Source organism: Chaetura pelagica, unplaced genomic scaffold (genome assembly GCF_000747805.2).
Source record: "Chaetura pelagica isolate M959 unplaced genomic scaffold, ChaPel_1.0 scaffold551, whole genome shotgun sequence".
Lineage (NCBI taxonomy): Eukaryota > Metazoa > Chordata > Aves > Apodiformes > Apodidae > Chaetura > Chaetura pelagica.
In genome coordinates this window covers 174,135-193,990 of record NW_009952067.1, presented here as the reverse complement: position 1 = coordinate 193,990, position 19,856 = coordinate 174,135, and the positions used below count along the sequence as shown (strand labels likewise).

General features: G+C 44.6%; 1 protein-coding gene across 1 annotated transcript in view; it reads right to left on the bottom strand.

Annotated features, from left to right (window-relative positions):
• Positions 1 to 11,350: 11,350 nt before the first annotated feature.
• Positions 11,351 to 19,856, bottom strand: part of KIF25 (kinesin family member 25) — a 42,762-nt gene continuing 34,256 nt past the window's right edge. The window contains exons 12-15 of the mRNA XM_010005382.1: positions 17,114 to 17,265; positions 14,385 to 14,582; positions 12,694 to 12,849; positions 11,351 to 11,508 (exon numbers count right to left, since the gene is read on the bottom strand). Of these exons, the coding sequence (XP_010003684.1) occupies positions 11,351 to 11,508; positions 12,694 to 12,849; positions 14,385 to 14,582; positions 17,114 to 17,265 (664 nt within the window). The remainder of the gene's footprint in view (positions 11,509 to 12,693; positions 12,850 to 14,384; positions 14,583 to 17,113; positions 17,266 to 19,856) is intronic.

Below are 19,856 nucleotides of genomic sequence, written 5' to 3'. Positions count from 1 at the left end.
ACTGTCTTTTTTGTCAGACATGAACAAAGGGCTCCTATAATCCCTCCATTAAAGTGATAACAAGATTTATTTTGGGGAGCTTCCATTCTTGGGATGGTCAAGAAGGACAGTCACCAGAGTGGGTGCATTAGGGCAGGTGAGGCACCTGGGGGTAGGTGGGCAATGTCAGCACTGCCAGCTTTGATGGCATTTCTTGCCTTTGTTGCTGCACACTACAGTTTCTTTTTAAAGCCCCAGCTCCCTGAGTCAGTCACAGTTTTGCATAAGGCTCACAGCCTGTACTAGGAAAAACAAGGAATCCTTCCCAGCCTACATACCTGGTTGAAAGGAAAATCTGGCAGTAGAACTGCTCAATGGGCCTGTGCCAGATGGGCAGTGAAGAGAGCCCCAAGGATGGGTGTGGTTTTGAACGTCTAGATCCAAACCAACTCTTAGGAAATGCCTTGAGGCCGGGGGTGCAGACATGGGGCCTTCCTTTGGAGTGGCCATGGCCCTGGCCAGTCCCAGCCCACCCCAGCTGCCAGCACTGGCATTCAGCCAGCCACGTCCTGCAGCAGGGGATGAGCAGTAGGGTTTGCTGTGGCAGCATCTGGGTACAATTTTGCTTAACATTTGCACTGCAAATAATAGAGAGAGTACAAACCATTGCTTTCCAATCTGCTTCAGCACAAACCATTTTGAGATCCAAAGCAGAATTACTGTTGAAAAATATAGGGCCAGCATCCTAAGGGGGGGGCTCTACTCCCCTAGGATGCCCTGATGCCAGTTTTATCCTGTTTTCAGAACTGAGCGGAGTGGGAGCTCTTGAAGGCTTCCTTTCCCAAGGATGGTGCCAGAGCATCAGCTGGGCTTTCAGAAGACCCAGCACCTTTATGATTAACAAACTGTAAAGACTCTCCGAAGCCCCAAACCACTGTTACCACCACTCTGGTGCTGCTTCATGGATGTTGTCCTGCAGGCTCAGTTCTGCCTTATTAGCTCCAGGCAGGTGCCCACAAAGCTACAAATATAAATTCTTCCTGTGTAGAGGACACATTGATAAAACATGGAGCCCACAAGGCATAGTGACAGCAGGGACAGCTGTTTCAGTGATGACATCCAAGACATGGAGATGAGTGAGGTGTTTTCTGGTGTCCCTGAGCTGCTCTCCTCTGCCCAAGGGCAGGTACCAGAAGTTCCTGGTTCCTGGTTGCTCAGGTCTTTACCTTGCTACAGCTGGTAGCAAGTCCAGGTGGAGAGTGCTACAGAGGAAGGCAATCAAGGCACAGGAAATCAGCTCTGCCTGAGGAGAAGAACCAACAACAGGGGAAGGTCTCTGCAGACAATCTGTGAGAAGTTACCCATGTGCTCCAGTGTTGTGGTCTTGTGGATAAGCTGCCCAAGAGAGAAGTAAGGAGAGCCCTGGTGGGGTGGGGCTTGCTTGCTTTTCAGTCTTGCTCAGATATTCACTGAGGAACTCTTGAGCAGCTGCTGGGATGAGGCCTGGGAACCACTTTTTCTTTCTGTGTTTGGCATCTTGTAGTGGTGAAGCTGCTGACTCTTCCCTGGGATATGCTGGTGTAGGGAGTAACTTGCAAGGACTGCAGCCAGCAATGGCATGGGGAAGGGTGGCAGTAAGTCATCAGGACCTTGTTAAGAGTATCCTGTGGTTACCAGGAAGAGCTGCATTGTTAGGCCATAGCTTATTTTACCTCTGAGTGTCCTTATTTTATCTCTTGTCTGTGTCTCTCATCTCGCCTGGAGCTTGGGGCTTTCCTAGGAGAGCAGCTCTGCAGTCCTGGTCTCTCTGGCTGCAGAGGACCTTGGTACATGTTAGTTGTCCAGCAGTGTCCTTTCCTAGGGCTGCTGAGTCTGATCTGAGAGTAGCCCTGTCTGTCTCTGCACCCCAGATGTCTGGTGGTGTGAGCAGCCGGGTGAAGGTGGGAGACCTGCAGGGACTGACCTGGTGGTAGTGCCACTTGGTGGTGGTGGGTGGGAGATACCAGGAAACTCTTCTAGGGGCTTGTTGGGCCTGCTCTGTTAAAAGCAGGAGCCTCATGTGAGGCTCTGGCCAGAGTCTGGCAAAACCTCAGCCCTGAGGACAGGACCTCTGCCAACAAAATCTGAACTCCCAGGTCCAGGCCAGGTTTGTTTTCAGGACTTCAGTGAGGTAATGTTGTACGCCCCTCTGTCACTGCATCTCCCATATCTTATGCCTGCCACAGCTTTATCAGAGCTCTCTCAGAACTCTGTGCCTTTTTTTTTCTCCTTCCTTTCCACCTGTTATGGGAGGTAGGTGGTGTCCAAAGGTCACTGGCCTTCTTGGAGGCTTCCTTGTGCCTGTGGTGAGGCACCTTCTTATCTTCAGTCTTGCAGTCACCACACCACCCTGTGATGGCAGCATTGTGTGACGAGTTCAGCTGGCTGTGTCTCGAGTGTGCTGACTGTGCCTGGCTGTGTCCACAGCAGCCCTGGCAAGGCATGACTTGGGGTTTGGGACCCTCTCCATATCTCTCAGAGCATTCAGGGATCACCATGTGCCGTGATGGTATCAGTAGTGCTTGGCCAGGCTCTCTGAAAAGGTGTCTTTGCTGAAGGCAGTTCAGTGTTGCCTTGTGCAGCACCAAGCTTGCCTGCAAATGGGCAGAGGTGACCCCAGTAGCACCTCCCCTTTTTTGGGCTTGGTTTGGTCTGTTCTGCAGAGGGACATGGCAGTGCAGGGCTTGCTTCCAGAGAGATGCAGCAGGAGCTCTCCCAGGACCTGTGCAGTGACTCTGCAGGTAGCTTGCTCCTCTTCCTCTGCCCCATGTCCTCATGCAACCACCCATTTTTTACATTTCCTTTATCCCTGCAGCCTTTTCTCTGTGTACCTTGGAGCTGAGCCCATGACTTGCAGTTGCAATTGTAAAGCTTGTGATGTTTTGATGTGCTGGGATTTATGGGACTGAGATGGAAGGGGTTATCACAAACCTGCTCATGCTGAAAAGCTGTAAACTTATTGCTTGCGTCCCATGTCCCAAAAGTGGCTGGTTTAAGTTGCCTGCAGTCATGCAGTGTCTGTATCAGTGTGTCCATCGTAAGTCCTCTCTTCTTGTCCATGTGGCAATGATGTTGGTAAATGTGCAGGTACCGCTTCTTGTGTTCAGGCATCACAGTCTCATCTTGCCTCTTGCTGTTGCAAATGCTATGTCAAATTTAGCAGGTAAACCAGAGTTCTGGTAAGGAAGCAGAAGTCATCCTCAGATCTGACTGTGGATTTCATTTTCATCCTTTTGAATTGCCTGTTGCATGTTCCCCACATCACAGCTGCTGGTCTGATGGCTACTATGGACAGTTTCAGAGTCTTCATGAGCCAAGCTAAGAGGAGAGATGAAAAGTGCAGTGGGTACCTCACTGCCATGTCTTGGCTGATCTAAGGGGCTTGCTACCAAGCATATTTCTCTGCTCTGATGGCATTAGGTAGTGAACAGTAGCAAAAGATACTGCTGTAGCTTCCAGCTGGTACATGTCCACAGTGAATCTGCAACAGCTTTCCACAAAGACTTATTATGAAGCCCTTCTTCTGGATGGAGGCTGGGAGGGCAGCAGATGGGACATACATCTTTCCATAAGGCAACATCAGTGGTGGGTGGCTTGAACAGTGGCTCTTGCATTGCCTAGTACCTTCCTAACACATCTTTATAGTGCCTATGGATTGACCCCTATGCCATCTCCAGGAAGTGTCCCTGTTTGCATCTTGCAAATTTTGTGCCTTCTCTTTTGGGAAGTGCTTGCCACAGGTTGGACACCATGAAATAGCTTGTCAGATCTGGCTGCCTAAGCTTGGTCACAATCTGAAGCACTAAGAGTATCAGCACGATAAGCACCAGCTAGCTGTTCTCCAGGGATTCAGCCTTGGCAGCAGACCCAGCCAGAGCAGCACAGGCCCCTCATTGAGCTCTTCTCCAAGAAGCATGTGTATCAGTGCATGCATCCCTCTGTGCTGAGCCACCTACTCCCGGGAGAGCTTGGGAAACGCATTGGGAGAAAAGGAGTGTGGACTTGGGGAAAAGTGTTGGGAGTGTCGGTTCTGCGTGGCCAAGGCACGTAGGGCTGGAAATATCAGACGCCTGTGGCTAACGTGTAAAGGACTGGTTGCTGGTGCATCAGCTGCCCTGCAAAATGCTTGCATTTCTGAAGCTGACTGTGAGTTTAACCTGGAGCTTGTGTTATTCCATGTGCCAGCTCAGAGCATGTAGTGAGCAGTCTGTGTGTCTGTGCATGCTCAGAAAGAGATGGAGGAGGCTTGTGCCATTAAAAACCCAAGCATCTGAAGCAAGGGAGGAAGTATAATTTTCTGTCTCTTGGATCTTCAAGGCTTCTGGTGTGGCTTTCAAAGCTTTTTATAGTAGTGGGTTGGCTTTTTTGTTGTTTTGTTTTTATTTTTGTTTAGAAGAGGGAAAGAACTGATTTAGTAAAAGTCCAGAGGAAAATGAGAGGGGAAAACCACTCCTTCTGGTGCTTGCTTTTAAGTGGACAGCTGGGCAGTGACTCATCCCAGTGAGGATAGTAATTTCATGTAACAGAAAAAGGGCAAGAGGGGACACGTGTTGGAGGAGCTACTTGCAAGCATCAAGCTGGTCGAGCTGGAAGAACATGGGGGTGCTAACTTGGGTTAACTGTGGTTCCCCAGCATAATGAGCAGAGGTGCAACTTCCTGCTTGCAAGTCTATGGATAAGATGTGCAAATCTCATGTTCCTGGAGTTTGATAACTATGGGTATTGTTTCTATCAAAGCTGATGCTAAATACTTCTTCCTGATAGTTGGAGCACTGTGGTTCTTTTGTTGCTGAATTCAAGTCCTGGTGTTTGAACTGTTAGTACTGATATCTGAATGCCTGGTCACTTGACCATTTAAGCATTTTGGCAGGATTTCTGAGGCTGATTTCCAAGTCAGTAGAGTCATGTAATGTACTGAACAAACAAGAGGTGAATTTAGAGCATCACATTATTCAAGTACTGAGTTTGGGACTCCTCCAAATGTTTTTTCTGACCACTCTCAAGCTATTGGGTATGGGGTAGGGGGATCATCTATCTTTTTTTTTTCCTTTAATCTGAGCTCTTACGTAAAAACATGGGTGGAGGTGAGTGCTGTCATCAAGTAAGGGGGGGTGGACAAAATCTTGAAAATGCTCTTACAGCCCAAGAGCTCAGCAAGGGATGCGCAGGAGAGCACAAAGACGCATTACCCCGTGGCTTCAGCGCTGTCTGTGCAGGCTCACGTGGTTCCTGCCACGTGGCAGCGCTGTCAGGGGGACCACAGGTTACCCCAAAAATGAATGGCACTTGTGTTCCTTCACAGCACCAGCCTATTGCCAAGCACAAGCTGAAACCTTTTGAGCTTTGCAGTGGCCCATCTGTTGGCTGTGTTTGCTCTCCCCGCCGCATGGGAAGTGCTGTGACAGGCCTGCTTCTGAGTGTCACCAAAGAATATTTTGAGGCAGCTTTGGGATGGGTATTCTTGGGATGCGTTGCCAACCTTAGTCAAGACCACGAGCATCTTCCCATTGAGTAAAGATGGACTGAAATAAACAAAACCAAATGTGGCTGCCTGCTCCCCCAGCCTCCCCAGAGATCATGGCATGAATTCAAGCAGGCTCAACATTTATGTTAGATTATTTTTTTTGTCTCGCTGTATATAAATGCAATTAAAAGGGGCAAATGTATTGCTAGATAAAACCTGGTTTGATAAAAATGGATATAAGAAAAGACAAAGTCTCACAGGCAATTTCCCCTCACTCATGCCCTTCAATTAGATCACCCTGTGCCTTCCTTTGTACAGTATGTGGCTTGCATTTTTGTCGGGCTGGGGCTGTGGTCAGTGTGGTTGGTTTTGTGAAAGGCTGCCGGACCTTTGGTGTTCCTGCACGCCAGGGTTGTCTACCCCTTTGTGAGCAGATGCTGCTGCCTCTTCCTCTCGTTGGAAGGGGCTTGCAAGCCCATCAGCTTGTAACTGCTTGTCCACAGCAGGAGCTGAAAGCCTTTTCCAATAACAGCCTCGTTCTGCCTGTGCCTTGTATTTTGCAGGGGTTTTGAAAAGTGCTTCATAAAATGGAATAGGCAATTTAATAAGAAATTAAACATTTTTGTGAACCTTCCAATGCTAATTATGGTTTTCCTAGCCTGGCTAAAACCAAGAGCAGCCTCTCTTTGTGATGTGGCTGCTGCCAAGGCATAAAGCCACATGTAGAAATTAAATATATAGTTTTCAAACGTCAGCATAGGTCAAGGTTTTGTTTAAGAGTAGGCCAAAGGCCTGGCTGGTTTATTACTGCTTTTTTGCAGTTGATGAGTTGAAGCACTGTTGAGCAATTGTGGATCATATTGCTTCCTGGGGCTCTGCTGATAAGGGCACCCCTGGATGGTGAGGAAGATGAATGGCTTGTCTGAAGAGGGTATAGAGTGCTCTGAACTGCAGTGTGCCAGCCATGTGCTCAGCATGGGGCAGCTCTTGGGGCATGGTAAGGTGTTCTGCACAAAAGTGTTCCCTGTGGGCACCAAAAAAAATATGTCTTGGCAGGGAGCTGATGGGGAGCAGCTCCTGTGCCACAGGTTCTGCTCTGCCCCACTGCACAATGCCTTCCCCTGTATGGAAAGCTGGGTGCTGCTAGTGAACTGGGGGCAGATTCACTAAGGCTGAAAGAAAGTGTGTTGGACCAGTGCTGCAGATCTTTGTCAGAGCTGGGTCGGTATGGTAGGGATCAACGTTGAAAAAACAAGTGAAAAACCTCATCAGGAGTTGTGTGTCCTTCGCATTCAGGTCCTTGAGCAATCAGTTTCCCTGGCGATGGCAAACTAAGACTTGGAGCTGTAGACCCTTTGCCTGGACTCCCTTGCTAGACTAGGGAGGCAGAGGTACTTGCTGAAAGATCTACCTTGTTAATCCCTTTCCCTGGGCTGCAAGGGGAACCAGCAAACAGTTGATTAATTCCATCTGTAATGACAAATACACAGAGAAATGTGGGTACCACGTTGTACTTCTGAGCCAAATTTTGGACTTGAACCTTGAAGGCTATTGTCTGATTCTAGGTATGTCTGGGTGTCTCCCACTAACTTTGTGTAGGTCTTTGTGTACACTTATCTGTGTATTTTACCCTAGACAAGCACTTGCTTCTCTTAGGACTTGAGGATTGGTCTGGCAGAGTCCCATTTTTCCCTGCCCCATCTCCACATCTGCCAGAGTGTTCACTGGTGCAGGGAGAGACATGAGCTCAGTCCTTTGTCTTTGAACTGGATCCAAATTTTCTGCTTTCTGTGAGGGTGCTTGGCCCATGGGTTGGAGGATGTGTGAGTAGGTGCCAGGGATGAGGAGTGTTTGCTGTGTGGAAGTAGCTTCCACCTTTACAAAAGGTGCTGGGGGTACACTGGGGGACCCTGGGCCTCCCAGGCATCTGATGCACTGGTCAAGCTTCACACCATTGACTCCTTGGCCAACTTTACACTGAATGAAGATGCTGAAATATCAGAGTATTCACAAGATCAAATTCTCTTGTCTTTGCTGTGGGTTTAAGTAACAGGCAGGCTTTTTGAGGAGGTGGAGGCTCCTAGCTACTGTTCATCTGCAGGGCAAGGAAGGAGGCAGAATAAGCTTGAGAAGGGCATCTGAAGGCCAGTCCAAGGAGTGGTTGAGGTGTGTGGTGCCCTGCATGGCTGTGGGGAGGAGTGCCTCCTTCCCATGGCTAGCTGGGGTGTGGTAGAAGGCACAAAGTAGTTGAGCACTGGCTGAACTGTCACAGGAGAAAGTTGGCACCTTGGGGAGGAGAATGAGGGCCCAGTAATGAAAGGTTAACATGCTGGCTGCCACCAAGGCATGCTGATCCTGGACAGGAGCGAGGACCAGCCCATACTGAACAGCACTCCCCCTGAAGCAGTGACCTGGCTGAGCAGGCAGGGTATGGCAGGGTCAAGAGTGCTCTTGCTTCAATGCACCAGACCAACTGAGTTCTGGATTATGCATTTATGGGCTGTGCTGGAAGGATTTTCTCCTGATTTATGTAGTTTTTACTCTCATTTGCTTGTGCCCCTGCTCTCTCAGAGAACAAAGCTGTATTAGCAAATAAACTATATGGGCATTGTTAGGAACAACCTCTTTTTTCCTGGTGCTTTTGTGACCTTCTGTCTCCAGTTACTAGAATGCTTTCAAGTATCACATTCTTTCTCCCAGTGCTGGCAAGTGTGCTTCAGTTTACAGTGTCAAGATGGTAAGGACTGGGTTATCAGGATAGGTTTTAGTCAACAAAGGAAGCCTTGAAGTCAGCTCCATGAATATTTGTCACACCTGCTTTTCTAACATAGCTTTTATTTCAAAACAAAAGATCTGAAAACTAAAATAAAATTACAGCAGAAAAGTAGAGATAGGGCTTTGCACATGCTGTTTTCCATGCTCCTCAGAACATCAGCTGCATGTCTGAAGATCCCTGCCTCTCCTTTAGCAGGCCCAAGTGAATCTTTGGGCAGAAGACAATTCAGCTTAGAAGCTGGAGTAAAGCCTTTTCACCCTTGCAGCTTTTGCTCTTCTGTCTTTCAGTGCATCACATCTGACACTGGGATTGAGCAATTGTGTCTCTATAACCCAGGAAATTCCAAACCTGAAAGTTCTGAGAGCAAAAAGTTAACATTGCTGCCCTGCATATCCTGTACACTTCACTGTCTAGGTCAAACAGCAAGTGATACATTACACTGACAAGGAGAACAGGAATAGGGAATGCTGCATGTGCACAGTTTGGCAGAGTCAGTGTTAATGTAGAAACTTAAAACTTTTGCTGATATTTGAGGGGTTTATTTCTCAACTTTAACAATAAGTATTGCTGCTTTTCCCCTGTCACGCAGGTGTAAAGAAATGCTAAGCTCTGAAGAGCAGCAAAGAAACAGAAGAAAAGAAAGCATGGTTCATGGCAAATTACATTTCTGTGTTAACACTTAGGAAATGTCAAATCCTTAAAAAAAAAAAAAAAGAGTAATTTACTGAAAGGTGCTGGTGTAATTAGCTAGCCATCCAATGCAGGCTGCTTTAGTAGCCTAGCTGTCATGAGACTAAGGTGAGCTTGAAGCTGTCTGCTCCTGAGTTTTATTTTGCAGGCTAACATTCCTCACTCTGACACTTTCTCATCTGAGATGGCTTAAGTAACCATTCTGTTTCCTAAGGTCCTGTGGCCAGATTCTCTTTCTACCCATCTGTTGCTGCTGGAATCAGGTAAAGGCAAGGCATTTTTACCCTGCTGAAATTATTTAGGAAAACAAGTATTATTACAGCTCCAGTTGCGATGCTAATGTTCTGAGCACCAGAGCACTGCATGCACCACAGCAGCTGTTACATATTCAAGGGTGAAATTCCAATGATAGTATGCTATATAATTTCTGGATAAATATTTATGCTTGTGGAGGTTAAGTGACTTGAAGTACCATAAACTTTTAGGCAGGCCACTGCAATTTCAGCTTTCTTGCAGTGACCTGCCAATGACCTCTCTCCCAGTCTAGAGGCAGAGTAATTGCTGAAGGTGAAAATTCAGAGTGGAGGCTTCTGCTGGGCAGTAATGCAGCACAGAAAACACATCGGATGTTACTTGAACCCGACTAGTAATCTCAGAACCATTTTTCAACTCTAACATTGCTTAGGTTTCATTGAAACTTCTCCCAGTGTAATTTCATTCATAAACCCTGCATGATGGTGTCTCAATGTTGATGTGGGAGCCTCTTAAGGACAACCAGCAGCACACACAAAGTTGTTGTTTGTTGCCTTTTGTTTTATTCACATGATGGATAGGAAGCGTGTATTTATCCTTTTCTAATGTGCAGGCACATCTTCAAGGTTGTGATGTAGTTAACTTGCTTCAGAAATGCAAGTGAAACAACAGACCATACTCCTACTAAAAGTTATACAAGTTAGGTCTCGTTAAACTGTAAGAACCTGTAATTCTGTGCCTTTTAGCACTCATGGAGCAAAATAACCCAATATACCCAAAACAGGCAAAGCTGTAGTCTTGGTGAACTCAACAGAGTTGGGATTTGCTCCAACCATTTAACCTAAGTGTGTTTTCAAAAAGTTGTATAATCCCTAATTTGCTTCCTATGCTGCATTCCAGAGGGATAACAGATGCAGCCTTATTGCTTTTCCTCCATCTTGCTAGTGCCATTATTTCCTATCTAAAAGCAGAGAACAGAACCCCATTCAATACAGCTGATGGGTTCCTTTACACTTCTACCTGTTGGTAGTGCATTAGGAATGGCCCCATCCAGACAGAAGAGCAATCCATGATGATGCATTTCATTTTAATTCAAGCTGAGGGGAAGTATTTCACTTGCTGCTTTGAAACACTGGAGTATTTAGATTTCTGTCTTCTACAGAGTAAACAGAATGCACCCTTGGCCTTTCAGAAATGAGCCATCCTAAATCAAGACTCTCTTAACATAGTTCTACTTGACCAAAGGAAACACATTACCAAAACCATGTCACAAAGTAATAAAGCCCAGTTTATTTCTATGCCATTCCACCACAGTTGGTAGCTGTTGTCAATACTCATTGCTATTATCTTTGGAGCTAGGGCATTATCAGCAGGTTCATGGCTCACTAATGCCATCATAGAATCTTAGGGGCTGGAAGGGACCTCAAGAGATCATCTAGTCCAACCCCCCTGCCAGAGCAGGGTCACCTAGAGTACATCACACAGGAACTCATCCAGGTGGGTTTTGAATGTCTCCAGTGAGGGAGACTCCACAACCTCCCTGGGCAGTCTGTTCCAGTGCTCTGTCACTCTCACAGTAAAAAATTTTTTTCGGATATTCACCTTGAACCTCCTATGCTCCAATTTACACCCATTACCCCTTGTCCTATCACTGGTCATCACTGAGAAAAGCCTAACTCCATCCCCCTGACACTCACCCCTTACATATTTGTAAACATTGATGAGGTCACCCCTCAGTCTCCTTTTCTCCAAGCTAAAGAGACCCAGCTCCCTCAGCCTTTCCTCATAAGGGAGATGTTCCACTCCCCTAATCATCTTCGTAGCTCTGCGCTGGACTCTTTCGAGCAGTTCCCTGTCCTTTTTGAACTGAGGGGCCCAGAACTGGACACAATACTCCAGATGTGGCCTCACCAATGCAGAATAGAGGGGGAGGAGAACCTCTCTTGACCTACTAACCACACCCTTTCTAATACACCCCAGGATGCCATTGGCCTTCTTGGCCACAAGGGCACATTGCTGGCTCATGCCATGTTAAGGATTGTTTATTTTATCTGGCAGTTGATAGCTAAAAGAATGGCTTTAGGACAACAATATACATTTCAGTCTGAGGAACTCATTAATAATACTTCAATCCACAGGAGTCTTAGGTTTTATTTTGCTTTACTGTGCACTGGGAAAATTTTTTTCTTGACTTGTCCTCTCTGAACTTGTCGTGCACGAGTTCCAAATCCCAGAGACTGCATTGATTCTGTTAGGTACTTTTGGTCAGGAGAGATGCACAACATCACCAACAGTTTAGCATCACCTCCTAAAAGCAGGAAAGGGACAAAAGATACTGAAAACAATGAGGTAAGTAAGTAAGTTATATGCTGATAACATATTGATCTACACAACAATGGTCTACCATGGCTTTTTAAAGTAAAAGACTGTGAATGAAGAGGGCTATTGAAAACAGCTCCTTCAAGGGAAGTCTATATCTAACAGTATGATGTTTGTGTCAGTAGAATACGTTTCACGATTTGTAATGTAGATTTTTTTTTTTCTACACTTATAGCTTCATTAGTTAGTCTAAATGAATGTTATGGATCTGGGTACTTCATTAAGCTTAGTAAAATGTTTGTACATTTGGGGTAATGGCAACATGGCTTATCTGAGTGATAATAAAGCCAACTAGACTACTTAGAAGTTCACAGAGAATGATTAAATAAACAAGGAAATTGCAACTTTCAACACTTTCACCTAAACAGCATAATTCAAGTCATATACCAGGCATGGTAAAAGCATGCTCAGTGCCCATACAACATAGCTCCTAAACTCCTGTGTGTCTTTGGTTTTCCCTTTTCACAGTGGGGACTCAATTGCTAGGTGAAATTAAAAGTTCAAGCAAAAATTAACAGTATTTCAAAAGCTCTGAAGAACTGTTACCTCAGTCACTATTGATACCTGGAACTGGAGACTAAAAGGCTGATGCTCTCTGGCTGAAATACAATGAACTAATGTACTATATGGATGGACACAAATCTCATGTTACTGCAGGAAGAAGATGAAGAGTTGTAGAAGAGGAGGTGACCCAGACACAAAAAAGGCATGTGTTCTGTCTCCCTTTGTCTTACTGCTACAGAGCACAGTCTTAAGGAATGTGTAGGTATGTTACTATACCCTGTAGTAGTAAAGATTGAAGCTTAATTTGTAAACTGTACCTGACATGAAACACCTGTGGAATGCAATTATTACCCTTTACAGGATCCTATTAGAGATGTTGTGATTGTTCCAAGTGTGTTCCTAAACTGAACCTTGGAAGCAGCAAGGTGTAGCCAAATCCAGGAGCTCAGAACTCTCACTGTGTACTTACACTGCTCCAAAGTCAGTGTCTTTGAAGAGAGGCCCACATACAAGGGAGGACTACAAGAATATCCTCTAGTTTTACACAACAAAGGAGGGGAAAGCTTGAGAGAAGAAAGCCATACTGTAAAATGTCAGAATAATCCCTCACCTACAGAGTCCTGAAGCAGATGGGTAAGTTTGCTGTTTCGATAGGGTACATGAGACCGCTGCTCTGCTATAGCTCCAAGGACATCTGCTAGGGCAGACAAGCTGCGGTTAATAAATGATGTCTCTCTCAGTGCTGCACCTGTCACTCCAGACATACCTAGTACAGGGTAGAAAAAGGCAATAGTAAGACTAAGCAAAGAGGCTTCAACTGCAATTGTGAAAAATTCTGTTGCTACTTTTGACACAGTAACAGAAAAAAAACCCAGAAGTCTGGACAGTGAGAGCTGGAGAAGGGTGACTGTGGGAGAGGATGGGGCTTGAATTGTAGAGTCTCTTTGCAGAGAGACACAGAGTCAGACAGTTGGAAGACCCTACCACAGGGTGTCAGTAACCTGAGATAGGATGTATCTCAGACTGACTTTACTGGGGTCTGTGTCTGCAAGTCATCCCCAGGCTTCTTTATATTCCGTGGGTTTCTGAGACAATGGCTATCACCCTAAAGCAGAAAACTGCAAATAGGTGAGGGGGGTACATGTTGAAACTGTTGATTATCTACATTGGGCCAGATGAACTTCCAGAAAGCATTTAGCAGAGTTTTCAGTTTACCAAAAAAGGACCATTTAGTTAGTAAATGCTGTGAATGATCCAGGACGGCTGTGGAGCAAACATTTAAAGTGTGTGAGATGCATGGATTTGTCCACATTTTAAAACAATTGTGAGTTAACAGCTACCCTCACTTTTATCAGAGTGAGTCCAACATCTTCAAATCTCCACCAGCATAGCTGATGGCAGGGTTTAGTCTTTTGTGTGTGCTGAGCCACATCTAACATTCATGTAAGTGAGCACAGTTCTTCTGGGCTTCATGAAGATCTGGCCTGCCAAACCCCAAACCAATTAAATGTTCATCCTGGTTGAACTGAGGGAACAAACAGACAGTGTTGCTCAATTGCATGTGTACCAAACCATTTCCAGCACTGAGAGCAAATGAAAAAAACCCGTATTATATTAAGTTTCTCTGTAGAACAAAAGTTTAACAGTGAGCAACAGCAAGAATTCTTGGCAGTAAAGTAAAAGACTCTTTCATAATACTGGTTCAGTTTTCAAAACATTATTTCTGGAATGATACATTTGGCTGCATGGCTTTTCTTGGTAAGAGAGCTTGTCCTTTAGGAAATAATCAAGTTTTTGAAATTATTGTGTGCATAGAGGAGGTGGGAGGAGGAAAACGCTTTGAAGAAACGATGAAAACAATATTATCTTTTCAACACTAACTTCCTCCAAGACTTTTTCCACAATAAGGCAGAAAACCCCACACGTGATAATATCAATTATTACAGATATTTGTCATATTTAAATAATTTATGCACTTTAAACAATTCTGTACAAAGACATGCTAATTTTCAGAGTAGAAAAACAGGCCTAATAAAACCAGTCTGAACAAATAATATACCTAAGATATGGGTAACCGTCCTGGGCTTATTTTAGGCTTATGCAGACAGATTTTCAGTTAAACTGTACCAGTATAGAACTGGAACAATCAGGCCCACAAATTTTGTTTATGTCAGGATCTGTGGGTTTAAACCACCATGTGCGAAAGAAGGGTCACACATATCCCTACACAAGGAGGTGAAGGCAATTATTGTAACCCAGATCTCAGGAGTAATATGCCCATGAACAGACACATTCACTTACCAACACACTCACTACCAGCCAGATCCACCAGCTGCAATCTGGTTTTGACTTGCTTCAGTTTCTCATTGGCTTCAAGCTGTGCTGGTGAAGAGGCTCTGGAAGAAGAGGTGGATTTACTGTCTCTTGTTTTTTGTGGAAAGGTGCTGGAAACCTCTTTATTTAGTCTCTGACTGATTTGTTCATCTTCCCATGAAGTGCCTGGTTAATGGAAAAGACAAACAAGGGGAGTTTCTCACTGACACTGGAAATTGAGATGGGGGAGAATGGGGCACCAATAGGGGAAGCACAGTATCTGCTGTTTTAGTCTGTTGTAACAGAAGCAATAGATAAGTCACAATCAATGGCACAGGCAGGCTGAATAACTTTTTATATGATGAATAGAAAAATGACGTTTTGTATCTTAAGATTTTGTTCTTTGTTCTATCTTTGTTCATCAAATTGATCACATCAGTTGGTAACAAGACTTGGCTGTATGTTCTGTTGTATCTAGTATCCCCACTGTTCACACTTCTATGTGGAAAACAAAAAAACAGGAGTCCAGTTAGGACTTTAGAGGCCATTTTTTCATGTTTTAGATTGACAGCAAGCAAAGTGAGATTTTGAGTATCTGTGAGTAGTGAGCTCTGAAAATCTTCTTCTCTGTATTTGAAACATCACCTGCTGGTGCTCTGGAAAAAAAAATAATTAAAAAATAAATTAATCCCACTTATTCTATTTTGTTCCTTGCTGCTGTTACCTCTAGACTTCCTACAGCCCTGATATGCCACTGCTGCATCTCCACATGATGAGCTATTGGCCTCAATAGCATGGATCCCACTTGTGCAGGTTGGTTACCTGCTACTCCTGCTATTTCTGCAGCTGCACTAGACTGCTTCATATCCTTCCTCTTCCTCAGCAGCAGCATCTGGCTTTCGCCACTCTCTGCTGGGAAGGAAGAGGAAGACATTCTCTGGGAAAGCTGCTTTTACACGAGCTTAGTAGGAGTATGTACAGGAAGGCTTTCCCAAAGCAGTTTTGCCTTTTTTTTTTCTTCAGGGTTTTGTTTTTCATTGCTCTCTGTCTCTGAAAGACGAAAGAATAAAAGGCACACACTGCTGACAGGTGACAGAGACAATACACTCTCTTGGGGACTTATACGAGGCTTGCTGCAAAGCTCTGAGCTGCAAAACTTGATCAAGATACAGGCTATATTGGGTTGTAGAGCTCTGTACCTCCAGCTAGGCTGTTGCTAAAACCCATGTGTAGACAGAGCAGCTGTGTTGGTTTACACAGAATAAATGGCTTCAGGCCATACAATGTAAAAATAAGTGCTCTCTCTCCTCTTCAGTTTGAGACAAGGAAATTAAGAAACTGTTCTTCTCAAAAAAACAGCCATTACTGAAACAAAATGCTGAAAGACTTAATCAGACCCAAACCAGTGCTGGCTTGTCAACCCTAGCTTTAGGTGCAGAAATCATTGCAGAGTTTCCAGCTTTTTAGATCTCCAGTGTTGATATATATGACAGTTGCACCTCACTTTAAAATCAGGAATTTCTCCTTTTAAACAAGACAGAATGAGCTGTCACCTTGCTACAGCAAGGTCCCATTTGCAGTGCTGCTCTAACCCCCACGCTGCACATCTTCATCCATGTGCCATGAGCTGAAAGCCCAAGTCTGCATTCAGTATAAATTAGACACTTCAGTGGAGTTTTGCTGCCAGACACCAGGGCACAGGAGGGTGACTGCAAACCAAAATGGCAAAGGGAGGTCTGGGCTAGACAAGATGGCTGGTGCACTAACAGTGCAAACACTGTGTTTTGAAATGTAACATCTGTCTGTGACAAGAATCTGAGACTGGCTAGAGCTAACATCTGGAATGCTGGGGCTGCAACTCGTGAAGTAACTGTGTCTCTTGGCAAGGCCCGTAGGTGAGCGTGGGCACTGTTCTGCTTTGCTAATAGAGTAGGTTTAATTTCTGATAGCAATCTAAGGGAAAAATATGTTAAATATTTCCCACTTTCTAAAACCATGTTATTGTTACAGAGTATGAAGAAGATAGGCCACAGCACTAGAAGCAGAGGGACTAATTACAACATGAGCAAAAGAAAACAAAGTTAACCCCCAAAAGCTGAAGTTTCTCCTAAAGCAATAAACTGGTAAGTCTTGGTGTGGTAATGAAAAGTAGAAATACAGGCTTTGCCATAGTAAACAGAACAGTCTGTTCCAACAGTGGCCTACTATTAACAGTTCAAGAAATTCTGAATGTAATGGACATTTTTGCAAGGCAGTGGGTAAAAAAATAGTAATTTCTGACCTAAAAGCATATGATGATCCCTAAAATGCATGGTTAGCTTTACCTACAAACTTAGCATGAATCATGACAGTATGTCGTATGAAGGTACTTAACTGCTCTATTTGAGTATCTATCTTACTGCTATCTATCTTATTTATTGATAAAATTTACTTCATTAGTTGCTTCATGCTGTAAAACTTCAGGTACTCTCTGAAAGTCAAGTTATGTAAAGAAAAGTGAAAAGTTTTAATGGAAGTGAAAGGTTCAGTAGCATTCAGACAGCAAACCAGTTTGTTATTTGAGAAGATACACCCAAGTTAAACACTGGAAAAGAACTGAGGGAATGTACTAAACATTGGGAAAAGGATGAAAAAACAAGATGAAAGTATCTCAGTCCACAGACTGTTTTTCAAAAAAACAACTGGCTCTAGATCTATTTTAGTCACATCCTACTTACCAAAGTTATCTCCAGAGACAATTGTGGTTATGGTTAAGGTTACCACCAGATGAGAACGAGAAGAATGAGCATGCACCAGTGTTGGGTGCCTGGTCCTCAGCTGTAGGCCTTTGTTGACTAGATGCAAAAATTCAGATGCATTTTCAACAGTCCTAGGAAGTAAAGAAACAAGCAGAAGATTTAAATGTCTCACAGTAAATACTGTATGAGAAAGATGACAACTTAGATGTGTATCTGAGCATTTCCACTTCCCCACTCTTCTAACTTCATAGAGTAATCTCAGTTTTGAGCTGCACAAACAACTGTATATAGACTTCTTCAGGTGGGATATAGTGCAAGATGAAAATTCAAGACACAAGCTGTAATGTAGTACTGAAAGTGCTGAAGAAGTGGCCTGGAAGCCTTGCAGGTCTATAGGGACTGTAGTGCAGCTCTAGAAGTGACTGAAATTTTTACACCTCCACGCTTTGGAAGAAAATACAGATTTAGACATTCCTGGAATCTCTTGGTTTTACAGAAGTGGTGTTGTTCAGTTTCCCTTAAGGTAGCTCCTATTCCTTGGGAGGTACAGAATTAGGGCAAAAAAATAAGTAAATTATCTGGGCCTTTGGAAATCATATTTCACCTTTGGAATTCAATCCAGAACCCTTTGAAAAAAGTTCAGTTACACTGTCCAATGTGGACAAGAAGGGACTTGATCACAGTGTCAGAGTAGACAGACATACATTTCTATGGACCATCTTATCTTGTACTATCTGTCTTCTTTTTCAGTTAAGGGAAATACTGCAAATATGACCAGAGAGTAAAAACCTATCTCAGAAAGTGAAATAAACATATTAGGTAAAGTAAAAAACAAACACTATGATTTCCCCCAGGTTTGCAACATTTAAAATAAATGAGCTAAGATTGCCTGCCCTCTTGTCTCACTGCATTGCCTCTTTCAGTCATCACTCAAGTCACATTATGCAAACATTAGTTTGCCCCGACCCACTTGGCCCTGCTGAATTGCATGAGGTTCACTCAGGTCCACCTCTCAAACCTGTCAAGGTCCCTCTGGATGGCCTCCCTTCCCTCCAGTGTGTTGGCCACACCACACAGCTTGATGTCGTCAGCAGACTTGCTGAGGGTGCACTCAATTCCACTGTCCACGTCACCAACAAGAATGTTAAACAGCACTGGTCCCAACACTAAGCCTTGAGGAATGCCACTTGTCACTGGTCTCCATTAGGACATTGAGTCATTGACCACAACTCTGAGTGTAACCATCCAGCCAATTCCTTATCCACTGAGTGTACCATCCATCACCTCCATGTCTTTTCAATTTAGAAACAAGAATGTCACGTGGAACAGTGTTGAACACTTTGTACAAGTCTAGGCAGATGGTCTTCCCTTATCCACCAATGCTGTGACCCCATAGTGGAAAGCCACAAAATTTTTCAGTTGGGATTTGCCCTTAATGAAGCCATGTTGGCTGTAACTAACAAATTCCTTATTTTCCATGTGCCTTAGCATAGTTTCCAGGGGGATTTGCTCCATGATCTTTCCGGGCACAGAGGCGAGACTGACTGGCCTGTAGTTCCTTGGGTCTTCATTTTTTCCTTTATTAAAAATGGGAGTTATGTTTCCCCTTTTCCAGTCAGCAGAAACTTCAGTGGACTGACATGATTTCTCAAATATGATGGAAAGTGACTTTGCAACTTCATCTACCAGTTCACTCAGGAGCTGTGGATGCATCTCATCAGGTCCCAGGGACTTGTGCACTTTCAGGTTCCTTAGATAGTCTTGAACCTGATCTACTCCTACAGTGGGTAGTTCTTCATTCTCCCAGTCCCTGCCTTTGCCTTCTGTGACTTGAGTGGTGTGGCTTGTGAACTTGTTGGTGAAGACTGAAGCAAAAAAAGTAATTGAGTTCCTCAGCCTTCTCCATAGGCTAGTTACCCCAGGTAACCAGGTCTCCTGTTTCCTTCAGAGAGAGCCCACATTCTCCCGTCTTCCCTTTATCATCAACAAAAAAAAAACAAACCTGATCCCTGGCTGCTTGGACAATTTATCTGTATTCTTCCCAGGCTACCTGTCCTTGCTTCCACCCTCTACATCCTTCATTTTTATGTCTGAGTTTGTCTAGGAGCTCCTTGTTTATCCATGCAGGCCTCCTTGCATTTTTGTCTGACTTTGTTGGGATGCACTGCTCCTGAGCTTGTAGGAAGTGATCCTTGAATATTAACCAGCTTTCTTGGGCCCTTCTTCCCTCCAGGCCTTTTATTCCATGGTACTCTACCAAGCAGATCTCTGAAGAGGCCAAAGTTTGCTCTCCTGAAGTCCGGGATTGTGAGCTCATTATGCACCCTCCTTGCTGCCCTAAGGATCTTGAACACCGTTCTGTGGTCACTGCAGCATAATCTCACACTGGGGTGATCTGACTACTGCCTCAAGTCCAAGGACACAGATCCTGCCTTCCGGAGTTTTGAACTGCATCTTCCAATAGTTAAGTCAGCCAGGACCGGATGGCCTGAGAGGTAAGCAGCCTTTACTAGGACACAGCAATAGGCAGTTGGCTTCTGCACGTTGCTGCTGTGCACTGGCAAGGGTCAGTGCTACAAGCTGCTGTCCTCTAATCAAAGCAGATAGGCCTCAGGGTGTGCTCTCAGTGCTGGTCACCAGCTGGGAAAATGCAGTTGACTTTAGACATCAGAAGCATCCCCAGCCCAGTGCTGCACGCTTGGCACAGTAGCTTTTCAGCAGG